General features: G+C 34.8%; 1 protein-coding gene across 1 annotated transcript; it reads left to right on the forward strand.

Moving 5' to 3' along the window:
• The first annotated feature begins 4,539 nt into the window (after positions 1-4,539).
• Positions 4,540-15,010, forward strand: LOC132733739 (coadhesin-like). The gene is made up of 10 exons (XM_060720413.1): positions 4,540-4,654; positions 5,227-5,268; positions 5,819-5,895; positions 7,036-7,092; positions 7,302-7,431; positions 10,605-10,727; positions 11,747-11,917; positions 12,953-13,123; positions 13,755-13,919; positions 14,596-15,010. Exons 1-10 carry the CDS (start codon positions 4,618-4,620, stop codon positions 14,991-14,993), a joined length of 1,371 nt encoding a protein of 456 aa, XP_060576396.1. The 5' UTR covers positions 4,540-4,617; the 3' UTR covers positions 14,994-15,010.
• The last annotated feature ends 5,102 nt before the right edge of the window (positions 15,011-20,112 follow it).

Here is a 20,112-nt window from a genome sequence, read left to right on the forward strand (position 1 = left end):
TATTTCACCTCTTGAATAATTCTTATTAAAAGCCAAAGCTTTAAGTATATTCACTGTTTTTTTTTCAGAGTATATTCACCGGTTTTTCTACTAAAAATTGATTTTTCTGGAAATCCCCGAAAGCTTTTAAGAGCAATACAAATTAGCGTGGCAATGCCCTCATTTAAAAGACAGGGCCAAACTATGGAAAAAGTCGACAAGCTGAAATTTAAAATTTTCGATTTCCGTCGTATGCAATGACAGATTTGATAAGTCATATAAAAGATATTTATAAATCATATAATAAAGCAGCTATCGCCCGGGTCAATATTATTTTTTTCAGTACATATCACATCATATTCACCAGCTAAAAAGTCCATATTTGTATAATATTTGAATATGTGTACTTTTACAATAGCAAAGTCAGTAACAGGCGGTTCTGTGTGTAGATGATTTGACACTCATGCGTCATTATAGATCCTAGACGTGTTTCAATTATAGAATGCATTATTCGTTATAAGATATTCAAAGAACTTGTGAAGGAATTCAATCCTTTAAGGCCAAAGTTAGTTATAACACATTCTCAATAAATTGCGCCTTGCTGGATAGTAAAGCTTTTAGTAAAATCAAATGTAAATGATATAATTGCATGAATACGATGCAATTCCGAGGCTAACTTCTCAGACAAAATGTCTTTGACCGTAAAGGGTCTATATACTGAATATAGCTTTCAAACAAGACAGATCAATTATTGTCTCAAAATACTAATACGTTTAACTCTTTAATCGCCATGGACTCTTTTAGCCTGCCTATGAATTGGAAACGTTTTGTTTCTTTGGAGATAAGAACAAATGGAATTATGAAATGAAACATTATTATCAAGGAAATTAATTGTTAAATGTAAATTCTTACACGCTTCACACTAGTCCCCTATCAAACGGATAGAATTGACAAGAGCATAATAACACGATAAAAGCACAGCACAAATAAAACGAATGCTAACTCGCCATATGACGTCAAATACAACGTCAATAAACCTAAGCTCAGTGTAGTTCAGCATATTTTGATCAATTTTTTTTTATATAAGCATGTTAGCATGGTAATGAATATTAATTTGTCTTGCATTGTAGTATAATAATGCGGTTTGTCGTTCAAATGCTGTGTAAGTAATCACTGAGACCTGTTGGCATTCGTGATTATATTACTTGGACTCGAACCATGCATTACGTTTCAACAATGTACTCAAAATTGATATCTATTTTTGAAATAGCTTATGGGTATAGTACTAACACGTTAAGTGGTATTCCGTTTAAATTGAAATAAGTAATAAAAAGAGCATAGAAACACTAGGCTATCTGATTTGTACGAGGGGCTACGTATTAATCAGATTGCCGAGTGTTTTGATGTTTTTTTTCACTTTTGTATCATAGTCAAACATAAAAACATGTTCCCGCTCGTCACAAAATGAAACCCCGGAAAATTAGTTACCAATGAACGGGCATCTGAATATGATATTTCTGTCGCTTGCCCTTTATCTGCCCCCCCCCCCCAGCAAATGTGCCAATCGATGGGCATGCTCTGGAGTGTGGGTAACTGCAATCCAGTTAACGTACTGCGCATGTAAATGTATGCTATCTAACTCTAGCACATTTTCAACAAAAAGTTCCCCAAACTATGATACAATGTATGTTTAAAAATCAAAGGCATCAGAAGCTTGGTAAGAAATAAAGCAAATGAGTATCATTATGTAAACTAACCAAAACAAAGAAAAACGTTTAAACGTTCAGACCGTGCTTATTTACGAGAAAGAAAATTTAACTGACCATTACATTATGGATATATTTTCATAGTTTTTTTTTTTTCATCTTTTGCAAGTTTCCCTTTTGAAGCATTTGAATTAAAGGCAATATATGAAACATTTCATATACATGAATATGTAATTAGCAGTTTATTGTTGAGTAATGTTTAAATTCAGTTCCAGCTGTTATTTAAGAATACTTTAAAGAGCACATATCATAAATTTGTGTTTGACATAAACGATTATGAAGATGATAATCTAGGTCTATTTATAACAGAAATGGTGAAATCATTTGAAAAATTTAATTGACAAATAAGCACTTTTTTACGATCTGAAAATCTTGTTGTGTTTTACATTACATTTCTTAATGGGCAGCTATATAATTGGTCCATGTTAACTTCATATACTCACTTTTATACATGTATATCAAACATCAAAATGAACGCTGATATTAGCCGACCTAATAACCTTGATTTTTTTTCTTTATTTTAAATATATGAAATGCTTGAAATAATGTTCATGTAAAAAAATTCAGATGTAATATTGAATTTTGATAACAGCAGACTTAAATTTTGTTCAATTGACCTTAGTTAAATTGGCTTTTGGGCCAAATATTTATTCCTGAACATATTGATCTTTAAGTCTTCAAAAACGTAAAATGGTATTAAGTTCACAATTTTTATAAAGAAAAAAAGCTATTATATTCATTAAAGTTCACAAACAACTTTTTTATCAATGCAAATAATAAGAAGGCGTTTTTAGTTATAATAATAAAAGGCCGGAGGCTTTTATTTACATATAATTGTTGGATTGAATAAGTACAGCATATATTCCGGCTGTCTGTTTTAAAAGGTGTCGGCCAATTATATTACTGACTAACAAGTACCTTAAGAGCAGTGTTGCCCAAGTAATTGTCTGTTTCTACTTGCAGTACGAAAAGCATCAAAATAATTCAAAATATAAATATTAACAACGTAAACAACAATTCAGACATAAAGGGAGATAATTGTGTATATTTTTGTAGTATATTTTGAACAAAATTGTCTCCATTGTGTCGAAAAAACGCATTTCAGCTACGCCTTTTGGACTTTGAGCTCTGTACAATATGTTGTTTTTTTAAACAGGAAACGTTATCTATGCGACATTTTCAGAAATCAAAAACAACTATAATCAACTTGAAAAACGCAACTTGTATGTGTTAAAATGAAAAGACAATGCGCATTATTTGAGAAATGTTGCTACTAGCCAATACCTTTTGCAGGTTTCTGAAGTTGAAAATGAGGCTTCTTACCAGCATTACGAAACAACAAAGACAATGTTGGCCAATCGTCAGATACTAAAATTTACAGAATAACAATACCCACATAAAATTATTAACGACGCTAATAAGCAAGGGCGCGGGGCGAAGGTTGATGAATAAAACCTTGATTGCGTGGGCGTGCAGCAAGATTTAAGAAATAAAACGGCTAGGTCGCGGGACGAAAACACGCTCATTACCGGGGTCGCGTGGTGAAGTTTAATAAACAAAACTTCCCCGCGACCCCTCGCTAATAAGCGTGTTTTCGTCCCGCGACCCCACCAAGCGAAAAGTCAATAATTAACATGTTAAAATGGCGGGAGCACGCAGCAAAAACATGCTTATAAGCGAGGGTGCGGGGCGAAGTTTAATAAATAAAACTTCGCCCCGCGGTAGCGCAGAGCGAGATTAAAGACGCGGGGCGAAAACACGATAATTAGCGGGGCGCGGGGCGAAGTTAAATAAATAAAACTTTGTCGCGGGCCCTCGCTAATTAGCGTGTTTTCATCCCGCGACCCCGCCATGCGAAATGTCGATAATTTTCAAGTTAAAATGGCGGGGCGCGGAGCGAAAACTCACTAATTAGCGGGGGCGTTAATTAACGTGTTTTCGCTCCGCGCCCCCGCCGTTTTATTTCTTAAAGCGGGGCGAAATTTTATTTATTAAACTTTGCCCCGCGCCCTCGCTATTTAACGTGCGTTCGCTCCGAGCCCCCGACCTTAAACTTGTGAATTATCGACTTTTCGCTTGGCGGGGTCGCGGGACGAAAACACGCATGGAACAAATCAATCACCATATTATGGACTTAATTATCTGCAGAAGTTTCCAAATTCAAATCTCACATATAATATTATATTCATTAACTACCATCCATGAAGAGGTTTAATCAAGGATGCAATTTTTTAAATTTTGCCGTTGTTGCGTTTCTTTAGGGATTATGTATTTTTTAGACTATTTTATCACCTAAGGCTACATGCTTACTATAAGGATTGTGTTTATGCGGCTTGGCCCGTGAGTCAAGAGGTTTTTCCTTTTTCAAATACATGAATTCAAAAATAATTTTATAAAATTATAGTATTAGTCTTACATTTTACTGGTCTGGAAATGGTTTTAAAGCCAGTTTTACCCTAGATGGATGCCCCATCTGTGTTAAAATGTCGAAGTCTTTTATTGACAGTTGACGGGGACGGATCAGACCCCAAGTGTCTGTGGGTCCAGGAACTTCTGGACTACACTTCTTAAATGTCGTACATGTTTCAAAAAGCACGTTTATATTAGTAGTTATAAAAATGTTAGGGATTTATGACCCTATATAACCGGTTGTTTGCATATATAACCCAAGCCCCTATGTGACATCACTGCAAATTAAAAATGAAAAAAAAAAGACATTGTATCTAGATTATTGACCTTTTTGCACTGGAAACAATACTAAATGTAAAACAGATAACGTCATTAGTCTTATCAATTGTGTTATCATGCTTACTTTAACCGCCTGTTAAATTAGGACAATTGCAAAAGGACAGAAACAGTGTCATTGGACGGAATGACTTTCAGGAGCAGAATGATATTTCGTCTGCTTTGTAAGTATTTAATTTATTTTATGCACAAGTGCAGACAGTAAACAATACACGGTTTCTAAGATACATTAAAAGAGTGATGTTATCATTTTAATAATATAATTGTGTGTTTCCGCACAATATTTTTCCTTAACAAATTTCCAACATTTGATGTAGTGACTAATACGTACACTCAGATTTTTTCTTGGTAGTAATTTTCACGTATATTTATATTTTTTTGGTAATTTTTTTGTTGTTTTGCCGGCTGCATTTGTGCAGCAAAACAAAACAAAAGATCGATGGAACTACTCCGGTGCACGTTCGTACCTAAAATGAGTTAGAAAATACCAAAACTGAGGTAGAAATACCAAAAATGCGGTAGAAAATACCTTAAATGAGGTAGGAAAGGGGCTTGACCAGTCTGACCTGTGAATCCGTAAAATGTCGACAGGTAAACTTCGTCGTGTAAGGCTTAAGCGTTGTTGTCCATGAAACTAAAAAATATACATAAATGTATAAAACACAAAAAATTGACTATCCTAATAAATAATTAGTCTATACTGCTTACATAAAAGTTATTTTTTATTCTTTCTTAGGGATTGTCGTTGTTTTACAACTTTGCATTATTGGAACAGCGGGTAAGTATCTATTTCAAAATTGTAAATTCTACCTTGAAAACTTGTCTATTTAAGGAGGAATGCATGCAAACTATTATTTTCTTCAATGTATGACATATATCATTGAATAATGCTGTGCAACTGGCTATCTGCCTGTAAAACAGATTTTGAAATATTTAGAATTGTGTTTCTGGCCACACTGACTTACAAAATTGTTCATTTTTAGGTTCACTGCCCCCTCATCAACTAGTATGTGAGCCCAGACGTTTTGTTTATCTCCATTATATCAGTCGGAACATTTCGGCTATTATCAATGTATCCGAAGACTTACGGAAAGGGCCAAAAGTTACGATTGATCCGATCAGTCTAATTAAGATATTTGTTACATAATATGATACTTGCTTATATGTACTATGTTCATTCAATTACTAGGCATACCCATCCCTTATTAATCGTTGAGTAAATGTTTCAGATTTTATAAGATAAACAGTTTTTTTTTCTTTTTCTATATCTTATAACCTTTTCAGAACTCTTACTTATTTATATTTATTTATCATTCCAACGATTGTAGCTCTACAGTGTTACAACTGTATTAACATATCCGATGCGGACGAGTGTTTGTCGATAACGGAATGTGGGACAAGTCAGGTAAATGTTCTTAAAATGAGGAATTCAGCTTGTCATAAACAGATCAGTCTGATAATAAAAGAATACTCCTTAATGCTACTGATTTCGTTTAGTAGCTTTAGTTGTGGTAAAATGCTGTACGCCTTTCAACAACAGTGTCGGTTTAAGCCCTACTGATCACGACCATGTTCCCATATATGACACCACAATACTGGTTAGTTCCAGAATGATAAACGGACAAAGGGGGGCAAACGTCCGGGTGACAATTGTCCGGCGGCAAATGTCCTAGAATCATTCAAATAAGCTACAAGACTAGTAGTGTTTAATGAAGACTGTTAATACAAGTGTACCACGTGACTAAAACCTACATGTGTAACCAACTTTTTTCGGCCACAGACCGGTCTGTTTTCAGTTTGACTTCCTGAAAATTTACCGAAAGAACTGAATATAAAAAGAGTTTTCATTTTAAAATTACAAAATGAAATATTGGAACCTCATTGGCAATTCTAAGATAAAATATAAAAGAAAGTTCTTGTCATTCTAAGGTAGTTCTAAACTAACATGTAAAGGATAGGTCTTGCCATTATGAAATAAGTTGTAAAGGTTAGTTTTAAAATAAAATGTACATGATATATAGTTCTGTAACTTTCTAGTTACATTGTTAAGATATTTCAGTTCTGTTTAAACATACTCTTTACTTTTAGATCGTATAACATTGTATAGTGAACAGTTTATTCTATAAGAAGTTACTGAGTTTATTTTACACAAGATCTGAGTTTTAAATTTTGTCCAAAATAACGAGCATATTATCAGGTACCCTTAGTTTTTGATGTTCAATCAGTGTCTAATACATTTTATGATTATTGATTTGTTCAATTGCTATAATGTTTATTATTTCTTATATTTTTGCATATTGTTCAAGTATTTATAAAAAATAATTGCCTTACCGACAGCGTAGATGTAGGTGTTAGAAATTGAGTTCACTTACTGAAACACGACAGAAACTCATACATCTTAATGTGTTCCTTTTTCAAGATTAATAACCTTACAAAAAATATTACGTCAAGTTAACTAGTTTTACTCCGGTCGAGTATCTTTTTTTAAATATTCTTCTTGTTTTCTATTATTAAGAAGTAATTAAATGACATATTTTATTCCCAGTCGTGTTACATGGACACATCTGGAAAAACCGTTACCCTAGGATGTACAGATAACCAGGTAGTAGACAAGTCTTAGATTGACAATATTATCAATGAATTATTACATTGTACTTATTATATTGAATCATATTTCTTCTTTAATCTGGATTATATTGCGGACCTTAGTAAACTTCGTAATTCACGGAGTGAGCATCAATCTTAAATATATGAGCGCCTCATATCACCAAAATCTAATAGTACATCCAATATAATCTTTTTTACGAGCAGCAATGTGGTGTGAGTGCTGGTGCGGCCGGAAGTTTAGTTGGTAGAGGTGTTAACAAACGACAACAAACTCAATGTCACGAGTGTTGCAGCATGGATAAATGCAATAAGAACCTGTGTTCTCATCTGAAACGTAAATACTTTTCCTCAAAACAAAAGTTTGAAATTGTGTTCTGTTTTTTCCACCAACCGAAGAAACAAATTATTTTATAAAAAGCTAAATTAAAATATAATTATGTGTTATCAAATAATATCAGTACTTTATATTTTAACACTTGTTGGTTTTAGGCATCCTTTTGGGTACAAACTGATTTCATGAATATTTGTGAACAGGATATCGTGATTTTGTGTAAATGTCAAATTTGAGTAAACACAGTGCATAAGAAATTTCATTAAAATCACCTTTACACCGTATCAGTTACAGTATCGCGTTTTCCAGTTACAGTATAGAATTTTCAAGATGGAGGATAATTTATGGGAAGAGAGGTAGGTGATTTTTATTCAGGTCCATACTACAAGTAGTTTAGTTTCTTTCTAAAAGGTGTTGTTATTTTTTGCTTTGCTTGTAAGGAAAAGGATCCGGTATCTAGTCATACATTTCGTCAGAACCTGCACCGCAGATTTATCTCTATATTGTCTTATAAATGTGCAGATTTGACGGTTTGAAAATTTGAATCGAGAGACATACACATTTTTCTCCCATGCCGACATTATTTATGCATGCATAGATAAAGTAAATCTACAAAACGTTAGTGCTTTGTGTTTAGAAACGTTTATAAAAGTAAATGACCAGTTAAACCTTTTTTCCTGTTCGTCAAAAGCAATTGAAAAAATAAACAATGTAACAGTATAGGGCGAGGTGAATTTTGCTGGGTTACAGCATAGACCTAGCGATTTTGATCCAATTTTGTTACAGTTTATACCCAGATTTCGGTTACAGTTTAGATACTTGCCAAATTTCAAACAAAGCTCGTGTATCCATTATTTTTTTATGAAATAACTCATACCTATCTATTTAATACATTCTTGAAAGTTTATACATGTATTACTTTTTTTCTTCAGCAGAAAAGTTATTATAGTTTGCTATGTTCCTTACTTTAAATTTCAGATTGAGACTTTTTGCAGAATAAGTAATGTCCCAAGTAAGGACTGTTTTCACGACAACAACAAATTTTTATCTTTTATCAAATTGTATGGAGAGAAGAAAGATTATTGCTTGATTCCATTACACATTATAATAATGCCTATTAGTAATAAAAGAGAGAAAAACAGAATCCTTAACAGAAGTCCAACACGGAAAACATGAAAATTTGATTGAGACTGTTCATGGACGGAAGTGGTAACTGCAAGCTACCGTCCACGCCTCCTAGCACCGGCTTCAGCAGAATTTACATTTAACATGAACTGGTAAACTTAAGATTTTTTAACATCTGTGGATGTGTTCATATTGCGGTTATCATGGAACGTTCAATATGACACGTTATTGTCATTCCATGAAAAGCGTCATATTACCCCCAGGTTAACAATTGCGTGTGCTCTAAACGAGAATACAATGAGTGAAACTAAATAAAATGAAATTTTGAGAGGGATCGGAGGTTATAAAGCCTGCATACCACAGATAAACTGTCAAAAAACACAATTAAAAAGCAGGCAATACCCTAAGGGTGATTAAACAGTATTTAAGTGAGAAATACTGCAACCTTAAAACTTATTTTAAGTTGTAATTTCCATCTAGAATAAGGTATTTTGTAAGTATTTAAAAGGGTGGGCTACGTTTTGTTTTCTTGGATTTTAAATTTCAACGACACTGATGTCATGTGATAACATTCCTGCTTTAGTGTAAAGAAATACCCCAGATACCCTTTGTAAAATATTTCAGACACGAGCTGGCACCTGACTTGAACCACCGACCTTCCGTTAACTAGATTGATAGATTCCTCACATACAAAGAATCCAAAGTCATGATGGGATTTCAATCACAGCAGTAATGGAAAGATGAATTGAAGTCGGCGACCTTATCCCGACTCTGCCACTATTATGTACCTCCATCAGGATATTGTAATTGTCTGGCCTTAATTTATACTTTCAATATTATTTTCTTTTTCAGAAACATGAAAACTTCTATACAGGATGTGTGGAATTAAAAAAAAACGACTTTTAATTTAAAAATGACAAAATAAACTTGCCTTCATCAAAGAAGCATTCAAAATGACGCCATGATCATGATTTGATTTGAATGCTTAAAATAATCTTTAAACATTGCCTTTATTTTGGGTTTTCGTATCCCCGATTGCAACCGAGACCATTTGAACACCTTTGGTAGAAAGTTACGTACAATTTCATCACATTTAGTCAAGAAGTTACAGAGCGGATGAGATTACACATACACATGTGTACGACAGACGGACAAATAGCCATTGGGCCAATAAGCTCACCAGTTGGTTTTCTAGAGATTTAAAAGTCTATATATCATTCATACATTTTACCTAGTATATAAAGAAAATATCGAAGTCTAAACTGTAACCGAAATCTGGGTATAAACTGTAACAAATCGGATAAAAAAAAACGCTAGATCTATGCTGTAACCCTACACAAATCACCTCGCTCTATACTGTAACATTGTTTATATTTTCAAACTCATTTAACGAACAGGAAAATAGATTCAACAGGTCATTTACTTTTATAAACGTTTCCTAACATAAAGGACTAACGTTTTGTAGATTTACTTTTTCTAGGCATGCAAAAATAATGTCGGAATGGGAGAAAAATGTGTTGGTCTCTCGATTCAAATTTTCAAACCGTCAAATCTGCGTATTTATGAGACAATATAGAGATAAATCTGATGTGCAGGGTCTGAATAAATATATGACTAGATACCGGATTCTGTTCCTTACAAGCACATCACAAAATCATGTTCAAGAAACTAAACTACTTGTAGTATGGACCGGAATAAAAATCACCTACCTGTCCTCCCACAAATAATCCTCCATCTTTCAAATTCTATACTGTAACCGGAAAAAGGGATACTGTAACACGTTCCCTACGGTGCTTTAAGGATATTTATTTTGTTATCTCATGCCAACCATAATTGTGGAGATTCTCAAAATGTATTTTGGTATCAATTGATAAATAATTAATACTTTTAATTTTGCAAATAAAGAGTTTCCGCTAAAAAACATATTAAGATTAACACAGAATTGGATTCCCTAGCTACATCCAGATTATTTTTCACAGATGTGTAAGAAAATATATAATTGTTGTAATGTTGTAAGACCATATTTTTAATGAAAGAAAATATAATTACAGCTGGAACATGTATTGACGATGCTAAAGCCGACTGTGCATGGATGAATACATTTTTCAACATATGTCAAGATATTCATCACGCAAAATTAGTATGTCCTAAGTTCTGCGCACTATGCTCATTAGGTAGGTATATTTTAGCCCTGTCACGCCATACTTAACACCCGCCATATATACATACCTCTCTTTGAGGATGGACTGATGAGTGGTGACATGACCGGGGATTTTTTTTGTGCCTAAACGGGCGGATGGACTCTTATTAAGCAAAGACTACATACGTTTTATCAATAGAGGATATTGAATTAGTGTAAGTTCAATACTGAATTTATTGCAAGATTTGAATAAAATTATATTATGCAAGCCTCTGGCGAGCATAAAATTATTTTAATCAACGAGTGCAATAAATTCAGTAATGAACTTACACGAATTTAATATTTTATTTATCATATACCCAAAATAAAGACCGTTTAAAGTGAAATAAGAGTCATTTTCCAGTAGAACGCTAACATTTTAGCGCGTCTTTACAACGCTAATGACGTCACGTCAAAATATACGCACGGCCGTGCAATACCATATTTACGAAGTCGCAAAATCGGCACGGGTGTGTGATAATTTTCTTTAACACAAATCTTCTCAAATTGAATTAAGGAACTACACGTAGACAATCAATTTATATATTGTTGGAAAATATTGATTGTCTACATATATATATATTGTTGGAAAATATTGATTGTCTACGTGTAGTTGTATATGTATATGTACTTTATGCATATTATACTAAGTATACAATTGGACCAGTACACGATTATATACACAGTCAACCCTGTATCCCCATATTGGACGAGGCTCTCGCTAGAGTAATGACCTCTTAAAATGAAGACACATTATGTCATAACTTTTTTTCTTAAAATACAGTAAGAATTGGATATGTCTTATGAACCCTGAAATATAAAAACGAGTCTTAATGGAGTATAATATGCATTCGATGTAAATGTTTTGACTGTACAAAAGAGGTAAAATATGCATTTGATATAACGTTTGGTCCATGAAATTGTAAAAACGATGTTGAATTGCATCCAGTAATGATTTCAATTGAAACATGATGTGGTGCAAACAATGCAATATCACTTTTAATCCTCAAACAGTGGATGGGAACTGGGCTAGCTGGTCCCCGTGGTCTACATGTGACGTCACTTGTGAAAATGGGACCCAGACAAGAACAAGACAATGTTCCGATCCTCCTCCGGCAAATGGAGGACTTGATTGCATCGGAACACATACTGACATTAAGGCATGCTCAAAACAACTTTGTCCAGGTATGAATTAAGCATAACAATAATGGCAAATTGATAAACATGTCAAGTATTACGCATTCAAAAACAATTACAAATGATTATATCTCATCCAAAACCAAATATTAATTAATCTGAAAAAAATATTTATTGTTTATCTTTATTTCTGGCATGATCTAGACTAATAATATATGTCATACGTTGCTGTTCGGGCCGGAATATCCGTTGCGAGGGGACCCGCCCATTGGGCGGTCAAGAGGCTTGCCGAGTTACCGCCCATGGACGGGTTCCCGAGGAACGGATATTCCGATCCGAACCGCAAACATATGTCAGATATTTTTTCTTGCATATTCTGCCATATTATTTCATATTTAAAATGCCTTACCTCAATATGATATATGTTCATGGAAATTAAAGTCATTTCATCCATAACTATTTTCTTACAATAGCGTATGAACTTACAACTTAAATAACAACGGTGAAATGAAGTCATCCTAAGCACATATTTCCCTTCTAAAACGACGTCATTTTAACGCGGTTCATTCATTAAGCGCGCTTAAATGACGTTGGCACGTTTGGCACGCGACTCATATGGCACCCCCATGCCAGATGAAATTTCCTGCATGGGTAAATATCACGGAAATGCCAGTCTGCTATGCAAGAAAAACTGGATACACTTGAGTTTCACATTCTCATCCTTTAACAGGAGATGATGATGAATGTTGTAAAGCTTGTTAAAAATTTCATTTTTAAATGTCATGATCTTGCAGACCGTTTAAACTCAGTTCCATCCAAAAAATTGATCGATTACTTAAGCAAATATACTTGTATTCTAGGATTTTATTAACTCATTTTATTAGCAATAATTCACCGCAGACTTTATAATCACATTTTAAGAATTCGGTGTACGGTGCGGTATAACCAGAAATGTGACAATGTGCCATTTAACTCAAATGAACAAGCAAACAAATATTCTTAATGAAATATATTTCTATATAAACTAAATATATATAGTTTAAAAGAGACACTTTCATTTTGAATAGCTTATATTTTTCAAAGTACATGGTGGGTGGACTCAATGGTCAAGCTGGGACGCGTGTTCTGTAACTTGTGGTGTAGGTATAGAAAGGCGACATCATAATTGCTCGAACCCGATACCAGACAGAAACGGACTTCAATGTTTCGGCGACACATTAGATGATAGAATATGCTTACCGGGTCCATGTGCAAGTAGGTTTATCTACACATTAGATTATAGAATATGCATACCGGATCCATGTGCAAGTAGGTTTATATACACTTTAGATGATAGAATATGTTAACCAGGTCCATGTGCAAGTAGGTTTATATACACATTAGATTATAGAATATGCTTACCGGGTTCATGTGCAAGTAGGTTTATAAACACATTAGATGATGAAATATGCTTTCCGGACACATGTGCAAGTAGGTTCATCTACACATTAGATGATATAATATGCTTACCGAGTCGATGCGCAAGTAGGTTTATCTACAAGCTAGATGATATAATATGCTTACCGGGTCAAGCGCAAGTAGGTTTATGTACACATTAGATATTAATAGAATATGCTTACCGGGTCCATGTGCAAGTATGTTTTGTATTTGAAGATAAAAACGTTACGAAGTAGAAATTACGTTTATGTTGCGTCCAACTACTTCTATCGTTAGGTTTGTGTCCTCATATTATTGAACGAGGGAGATCATATAATGCTTTTCCACGGCGACATGTACAACCAAATATCTCCTAAGTACCTTACGATGAAACATGTATTTTAAAATCTGTCAGTATATTGTTTAAAGAGACAGGTATATCAATCAAATAAGATGCTTGTTATTTAAGATGGTGGTTGGACAGGCTGGGGACAATGGAACACCTGTTCAGTGACGTGCGGGGACGGTATAAAGTCTAGATCGCGTACCTGTACAAACCCGTCACCCTCGCCTCATGGAAAATATTGTAAAGGAGATTCTATAGAAGTTGATTCTTGTAGAAAAATCAGATGCAGTATGTTTATATATCTATTTGTAAACATTTTTATTTCAAGTCCGTACTAGCTCGTATTGAGATGACAATGTAACTTAACTTCCTGTTTATTTATTTTGTTTTCTTATCGAAATATCTAGATAAAACAAATTAAATGTATTTAATTTTATGATATTAGCACCATAATGGAAGATAGCCCTCGAAATACCTTAACGCGCCTGTAATAAACCATTTGAATCCTTCTTTCTTTCTTAAAAAACTGTTCGTTCGTGTAAGAAAATAAGCATTTAACTATTTTTAAATACACGTGACTCAGGTCGTCAAGTTTGAAAAACTGACTGCAATGACGACTCAGTGTTAATCAAATTTCATCACAGGAGCGTGTTTAATGCATAACGAACTCAGTTTTTATGTGAAAAACAAATATTGAAACACGGAAGATTCTGTCTGAACAAAAATAACAGCTGTAGTATGTGATAACAAGTATAAAGCCTCCATTAACAAATCATACTGCTTTAGGTTTAATTGCAAAACTTCGTGTCATCGTGACAACATGTTTTTCGTCATAATTGATGCAAGATATCGGTATAAATAATGAGTTGGTGATTTTAGATTGTGTGCTGATTTTTGAAAAAAAAAGACTAAAATGTCAGTGAAAGCGAAGGTGCAAGTATTTATAACAAATTTTATTTTATAGGACCAAATATAGTATTTAAAGCCAAGGGTGTAACAAGCACTAGTCCTGGCGATGGAGGAACTATAATATTTGGCTCTACATTTATTAATGAAGGGAATGCTTATAATACATCTACTGGAATCTTCACTGCGCCAGTCAACGGAACGTACTCATTTAGTTTACAATTGTGTACAAATATCAACAACTATTTCCTCACGGCTATTATGATAGATGGGACAACATTTGCTACCTTATATGTTTATGATAAATATGTGTATTCATGTAATAGTACAGACACGGTTGCTGTTTTACATGAACATTCAAAAGTATTTGTTAAATGCACTGCTCATTGTGTCAATGCTGTATATCAAGATGGCTTTCATATGAACTCATTCTCTGGATATCTGGTTCACCAGTAAACTTATCTTTTTTGTCACTTTTGTCTTTTATTTTATTCTTACTTGTATATGATAAATAGAGGATATTGAATGAGTGTAAGTTCAATACTAAATTTATTGCACGAGTTGAATAAAATTATATATTGCGAGCCTCTCTGGCGAGCATAATATTATTTTATTCAACGAGTGCAATAAATTCAGTGATGAACTTACACGAATTTAATATTCTATTTATCACATACCCAAAATAAAAACCGTTTAAAGTGAAATAAGAGTCATTTTTCATTGACGCGCCTACAGTATAATGCTTACATTTAGCGCGTCTTTACACTATGTTTGTATAACGCTAATGACGTCACGCCAAAATATATGCACGGCCGTGCAATACCATATTTACGGAGTCGCAAAATCGGCACGAGTGTGTGATAAAGATGTGTATCTATGTAATAGTGCAGATACAGTTGCTGTTTAACATGTACATTCAAAAGTACTGTATTTCTTACAACTTTCACGGAGACAATATTTCGTGTTTTCATAAGGATAGCGTTTTCGCGGAGTGTTTGTTAAATTCACATATGGTTGTTATAATTATATGAAGATATTGACCATATGAACTCGTTCTCTGGATAACTAATTAACCAATAAACTCCTGTTTGGTGTCATTATTTTAAGATGCAATCATTATTATGCTTTTATTTGTTCGTATAAGTAGTCTAAAGTATATGGTAAATCTGTAGCTCTGTCCTTTATTTTGTCATTCATTTTCTTTAAGATTCGCATTTATTCAGAGCAAAATTTAAGCAGCAATTATGCTAAGGGTTATTGCAAAAGGAATTAATAATTTGATTGTAAAAATAATGGACGGATGTGTTTCAGACCAGCGTTATACATTAACCCCTAACCTGCCGAGAGCGACCAAATCTGCTTGGTATTGACGAGAGCGACCACATCTGCTTGGTATTTCTAAGAGGCGACCAAATCTGCTTGGTATTTCTGAGAGCGACCAAATCTGCTTGGTATTTTCTGAGAGCGACCAAATCTGCTGGGTATTTCTGAGAGCCGAGCCACATCTGCTAGGTATTTCTGAGAGCGAGCAAATCTGCTTGGTATTGCTAGAGCGATTAAATCTGCTGGTATTTCTGAGAGCGACCACATCTGCTAGGTATTTCTAAGAACGACCAAATTCTACTGATATTTCTAAGGAGCGACCAAATCTGCTTGGTATTTCTGAGAGCGACTAAATCTGCTTGGTATTGCTGATAGCGATCAAATCCCTGCTTGATATTTCTGAGAGCGACCCATCTGCTAGGTATTTCTGAGAGCGAGCAAATCTGCTTGGTATTGCTGAGAGCGATTAAATCTGCTTGGTATTTCTGAGAGCGACCACATCTGCTAGGTATTTCTAAGAACGACCAAATCTACTTGATATTTCTAAGAGCGACCAAATCTGCTTGGTATTTCTGAGAGCGATCAAATCTGCTTGGTATTTCTAAAAGCGACCAAAGCTGCTTGATATTCTGAGAGCGACCACATCTGCTACTGTATTTCTGAGAGCGAGCCAAATCTCTTGGTATTGCTGAGAGCGATTAAATCTGCTTGGTATTTCTGAGAGACGACCACATCTGCGTAGGTATTTCTAAGAACGACCAAATCTACTTGATATTTCTAAGAGCGACAAATCTGCTTGGTATTCTAAGCGACCAAATCTGCTTGGTATTTATAAGAGCGACCAAATCTGCTTGATATTACTGAGAGCGACCAAATCTGCTTGGTATTTCTTGAAGCGACCACATCTGCTTGGTATTTCTGAGAGCGACCACATCTGCTAGGTATTTCTGAGCGGGAGCTAAATCTGCTTGGTATTGATTGAGAGCGACCAAATCTGCTTGGTATTTCTGAGAGCGCACAAATTCTGCTGGGGTATTTCTGAGAGGCTAACCAACATCTGCAGGTATTTCTGAGAGCGAGCAAACTCTGCTTAGGTATTTCTGAGAACGAACCACATCTGCTTGGTATTTCAAAGAGCGACCACATCTGCTTGGTATTTCTGAGAGCGACCAAATCTGCTGGGTATTTCTGAGAGCGACCAAATCTGCTGGGTATTGCTGAGCGCGACCAAATCTGCTTAGTATTTTTGAGATCGACCAAATCTGCTTGGTATTTCTGAGAGCGACCAAATCTGTTAGGTATTTCTGGTTAGCGACCACATCTGCTTGGTATTTCTGAGAGCGACCAAATCTGCTTGGGGTATCATTTCTGGGAGCGACCAAATCTGCTAGGTATTTCTGAGAGCGACCAAATCTGCTGGGTATTGCTAAGCGCGACCAAATCTGCTTAGTATTTCTGAGAACGACCAAATCTGCTTGGTATTTCTGAGAGCGACCAAATGTGTAAGGTATTTCTGAGAGCGACCAAATCTGGTAGGTATTTCTGAGAGCGACCAAATCTGCATGGTATTTCTGAGAGCGCCAAATCTGCTGGGTATTGCTAAGCGCGGCCAACCTGCTTTGTATTTCTGAAAGCGAGCAAATCTGCTTGGTATTGCTGAGAGCGACCAAATCTGCTTGTATTTCTGAAAGCAAGCAAATCTTCTTGGTATTGCTGAGAGCGACTAAATCCAATTGGTATTGCTGAGAGCGATCAATTCTGCTTGGTATTTCTGAAAGCGAGCAAATCTGCTTGGTATTGCTGAGAGCGACCACATCTGCTTGCTATTGCTAAGAGCGACCAAATCTGCTTCTATTTCTGAAAGCGAGCAAATCTTCTTGGTATTGCTGAGAGCGACTTAATCCAATCGGTATTGCTGAGAGCGATCAAATCTGCTTGGTATTGCTTAGTGCGAGCAAATCTTCTTGGTATTGCTGAGATCGACCACATCTGCTTGGTATTTCTGAGAGCGACTACATCTGCTTGGTATTTCTGAAAACGACCAAATCTGCTTGGTATTTCTGAGAGCGACCAAATGTGTTTGGTATTGCTGAGAGCGACCAAATCTGCTTGGTATTACTTAGTGCGACCACATCTGCTTGGTATTGCTGAGATCGACCACATCTGCTTGGTATTTCTTAGAGAGACCGCATGTTTGGTATTGCTGAGAGCGACCACATCTGCTTGGTATTACTTAGTGCGACCACATCTGCTTGGTATTGCTGAGAGCGACCACATCTGCTTGGTATATCTTAGAGAGACCGCTTTTGCTTAGTATTGCTGACAGAGACCAAATCTGCTTAGTATCAGAACAGATGACGTGTGTCTTGTCAGGTACCAATCAGCTTGGCAAGCTTTTTATGATATTTTTAAGTTTTAATAATAAAAGTGTTGAAAGGTTGAGTTGCATAACCCAAAAGTCTTGTATAGCTTGGAGTAAGCAAATTTACAGTTTCCTTCTTTGCTAATTACTGGAACTGATTTAAATACTGCAAAGGTGTGGTGCTTTAATTGCATTGCTGTATAATATAAAAATGAAAGCATAACATAGATATACAGCAGATAAAAAATATCATTAATAGGTTTTCAATAACTCGATAAAACAAAACTGATGATGATTTATTAATGGGAAAATATTCTTCTCAATAAAGTGATATATTCAACCGTAAGAATCTGTTTAAACTACATAAAAACGCGTATTTAAAGGTCACATTGTTGAACCCCTGTGAGAGTGTTAAAACGTGTAATAAATAATTAATTTCATTTCATAAATTAGAGCATCCAATTAAGATGTGATCAAATTTTATAAATAAGACAAGTGTAGAGACAAAAAATCATATTAAATTGTTATGCCGTAATATTCCTGAAATGATAGTAAATGGTTCAGAAAAACATATCTTTTTTTTTTGCCGTATTAGTTCTGGACTTTAACAAACGGGTGGCACATTTTAGTTCAATGCTATTTTATTCAAAGATTTGGCAAGAACTGCTATATAATTATTTACACATTTTAAAACTAATTGCACAATTATGCAGTTTCAGTAAATGTAAATATAAGTAACTTGAGAACAATGTTTATTATAACAATGCAATTGAATTTCTCGAATTCGGCTTTAACAGTATGTAAACTTTGCCTTATATACCTAATGAAAAGAGGCACACACAAATAAAAATGTATTTCTGCATCGTAGACGGGCAACTACGTGTGCGCATAAAATTGATTAATGCGTTTTGTTCTTTATAGCATATTTCACGAATAAAATGTTATGACTTTAAAATGAACAATACAAAGTTACACCGCTATGATGTCTTAATACTTAAATATTTTAAATCCACAGGGTAAGCAAAGCCGTTGAATGCCCTTACCAAAAAAAGGGCTCTCTGGTGAACATTGCGGCAAGTTTGCCGCAAACATTGCGGTGAGTTTGCGGCAAACTGCTTTCAGCAATTATTTACCATGCAAATGAGGTTTGCGGCAAATTTGCCGCAACTCATGAGGTTAGCGGCAAACTTGCCGCTAACTATAGGGGGAGGTAGCTTCTGTTTGCGGCAAATTTACCGCAAACCTCATTTGCATGGTAAAAGTTTGCAGATGTTCGCCAAAAGTTTGCGGCAAATTTGCAGCAAACTTCATTTGCATAGTAAGTTTGCGGATGTTCGCCAGAAGCTTTTGGTAACACTGCGGCAAACTTCATTTGCATATTTGCCAGTTTCAGCAAATATGTTATGGCGATATTTTGGCAAACATTTTGGTAAAGTTCTGGCGAACAATTTTTTCAAACACTGGAATAATAAAAACTAGCTGAATTATAAGAAAACAAATACATATTGGTTTAACACATTTTTTCAATAGAAAATAAAAGAAATATTACAAACATATCAGTAGAATAAAATGAAATTTGATAAACTTGTAAAATAAAGAAATTAATTCCCAAAGAGATAAATTTTACACACATTTTATTAGCAACTGATTCTATACATATTTGACTTTCATAAATTTCCACTCTTTAGTTATGATGCTATCATGAATTGTTCATATTACTTAATAATCAATTAAAACAAGAGCCGGTTGAACCGGGGTGATCCTAGATACAGAAAAGTATATCTTTTGAAGTTTCAGGGTTATGTCCCAGACAAAGTTCAAAGTGTGATAATTCCAAAATAGTTGTAAAATCCCACTTTAAATAACGACGCTATGGGCCGTACACATTTT

The sequence above is a fragment of the Ruditapes philippinarum genome, unplaced genomic scaffold (genome assembly GCF_026571515.1).
Source record: "Ruditapes philippinarum isolate M1 unplaced genomic scaffold, ASM2657151v2 ctg7923_1_1_1_1, whole genome shotgun sequence".
NCBI classification, from domain to species: domain Eukaryota; kingdom Metazoa; phylum Mollusca; class Bivalvia; order Venerida; family Veneridae; genus Ruditapes; species Ruditapes philippinarum.

What these genes read in the sequence shown, in the direction of transcription:
- LOC132733739 (XM_060720413.1), top strand. Translation starts at nt 4,618, where the DNA reads ATGACTTTCAGGAGCAGAATGATATTTCGTCTGCTTT. An exon ending in CGGAATGTGGGACAAGTCAG is followed by an intron (nt 5,896 to 7,035) that starts GTAAATGTTCTT and finishes TTTTATTCCCAG; the next exon opens with TCGTGTTACATGGACACATC. An exon ending in CTCAAAACAACTTTGTCCAG is followed by an intron (nt 11,918 to 12,952) that starts GTATGAATTAAG and finishes TATTTTTCAAAG; the next exon opens with TACATGGTGGGTGGACTCAA.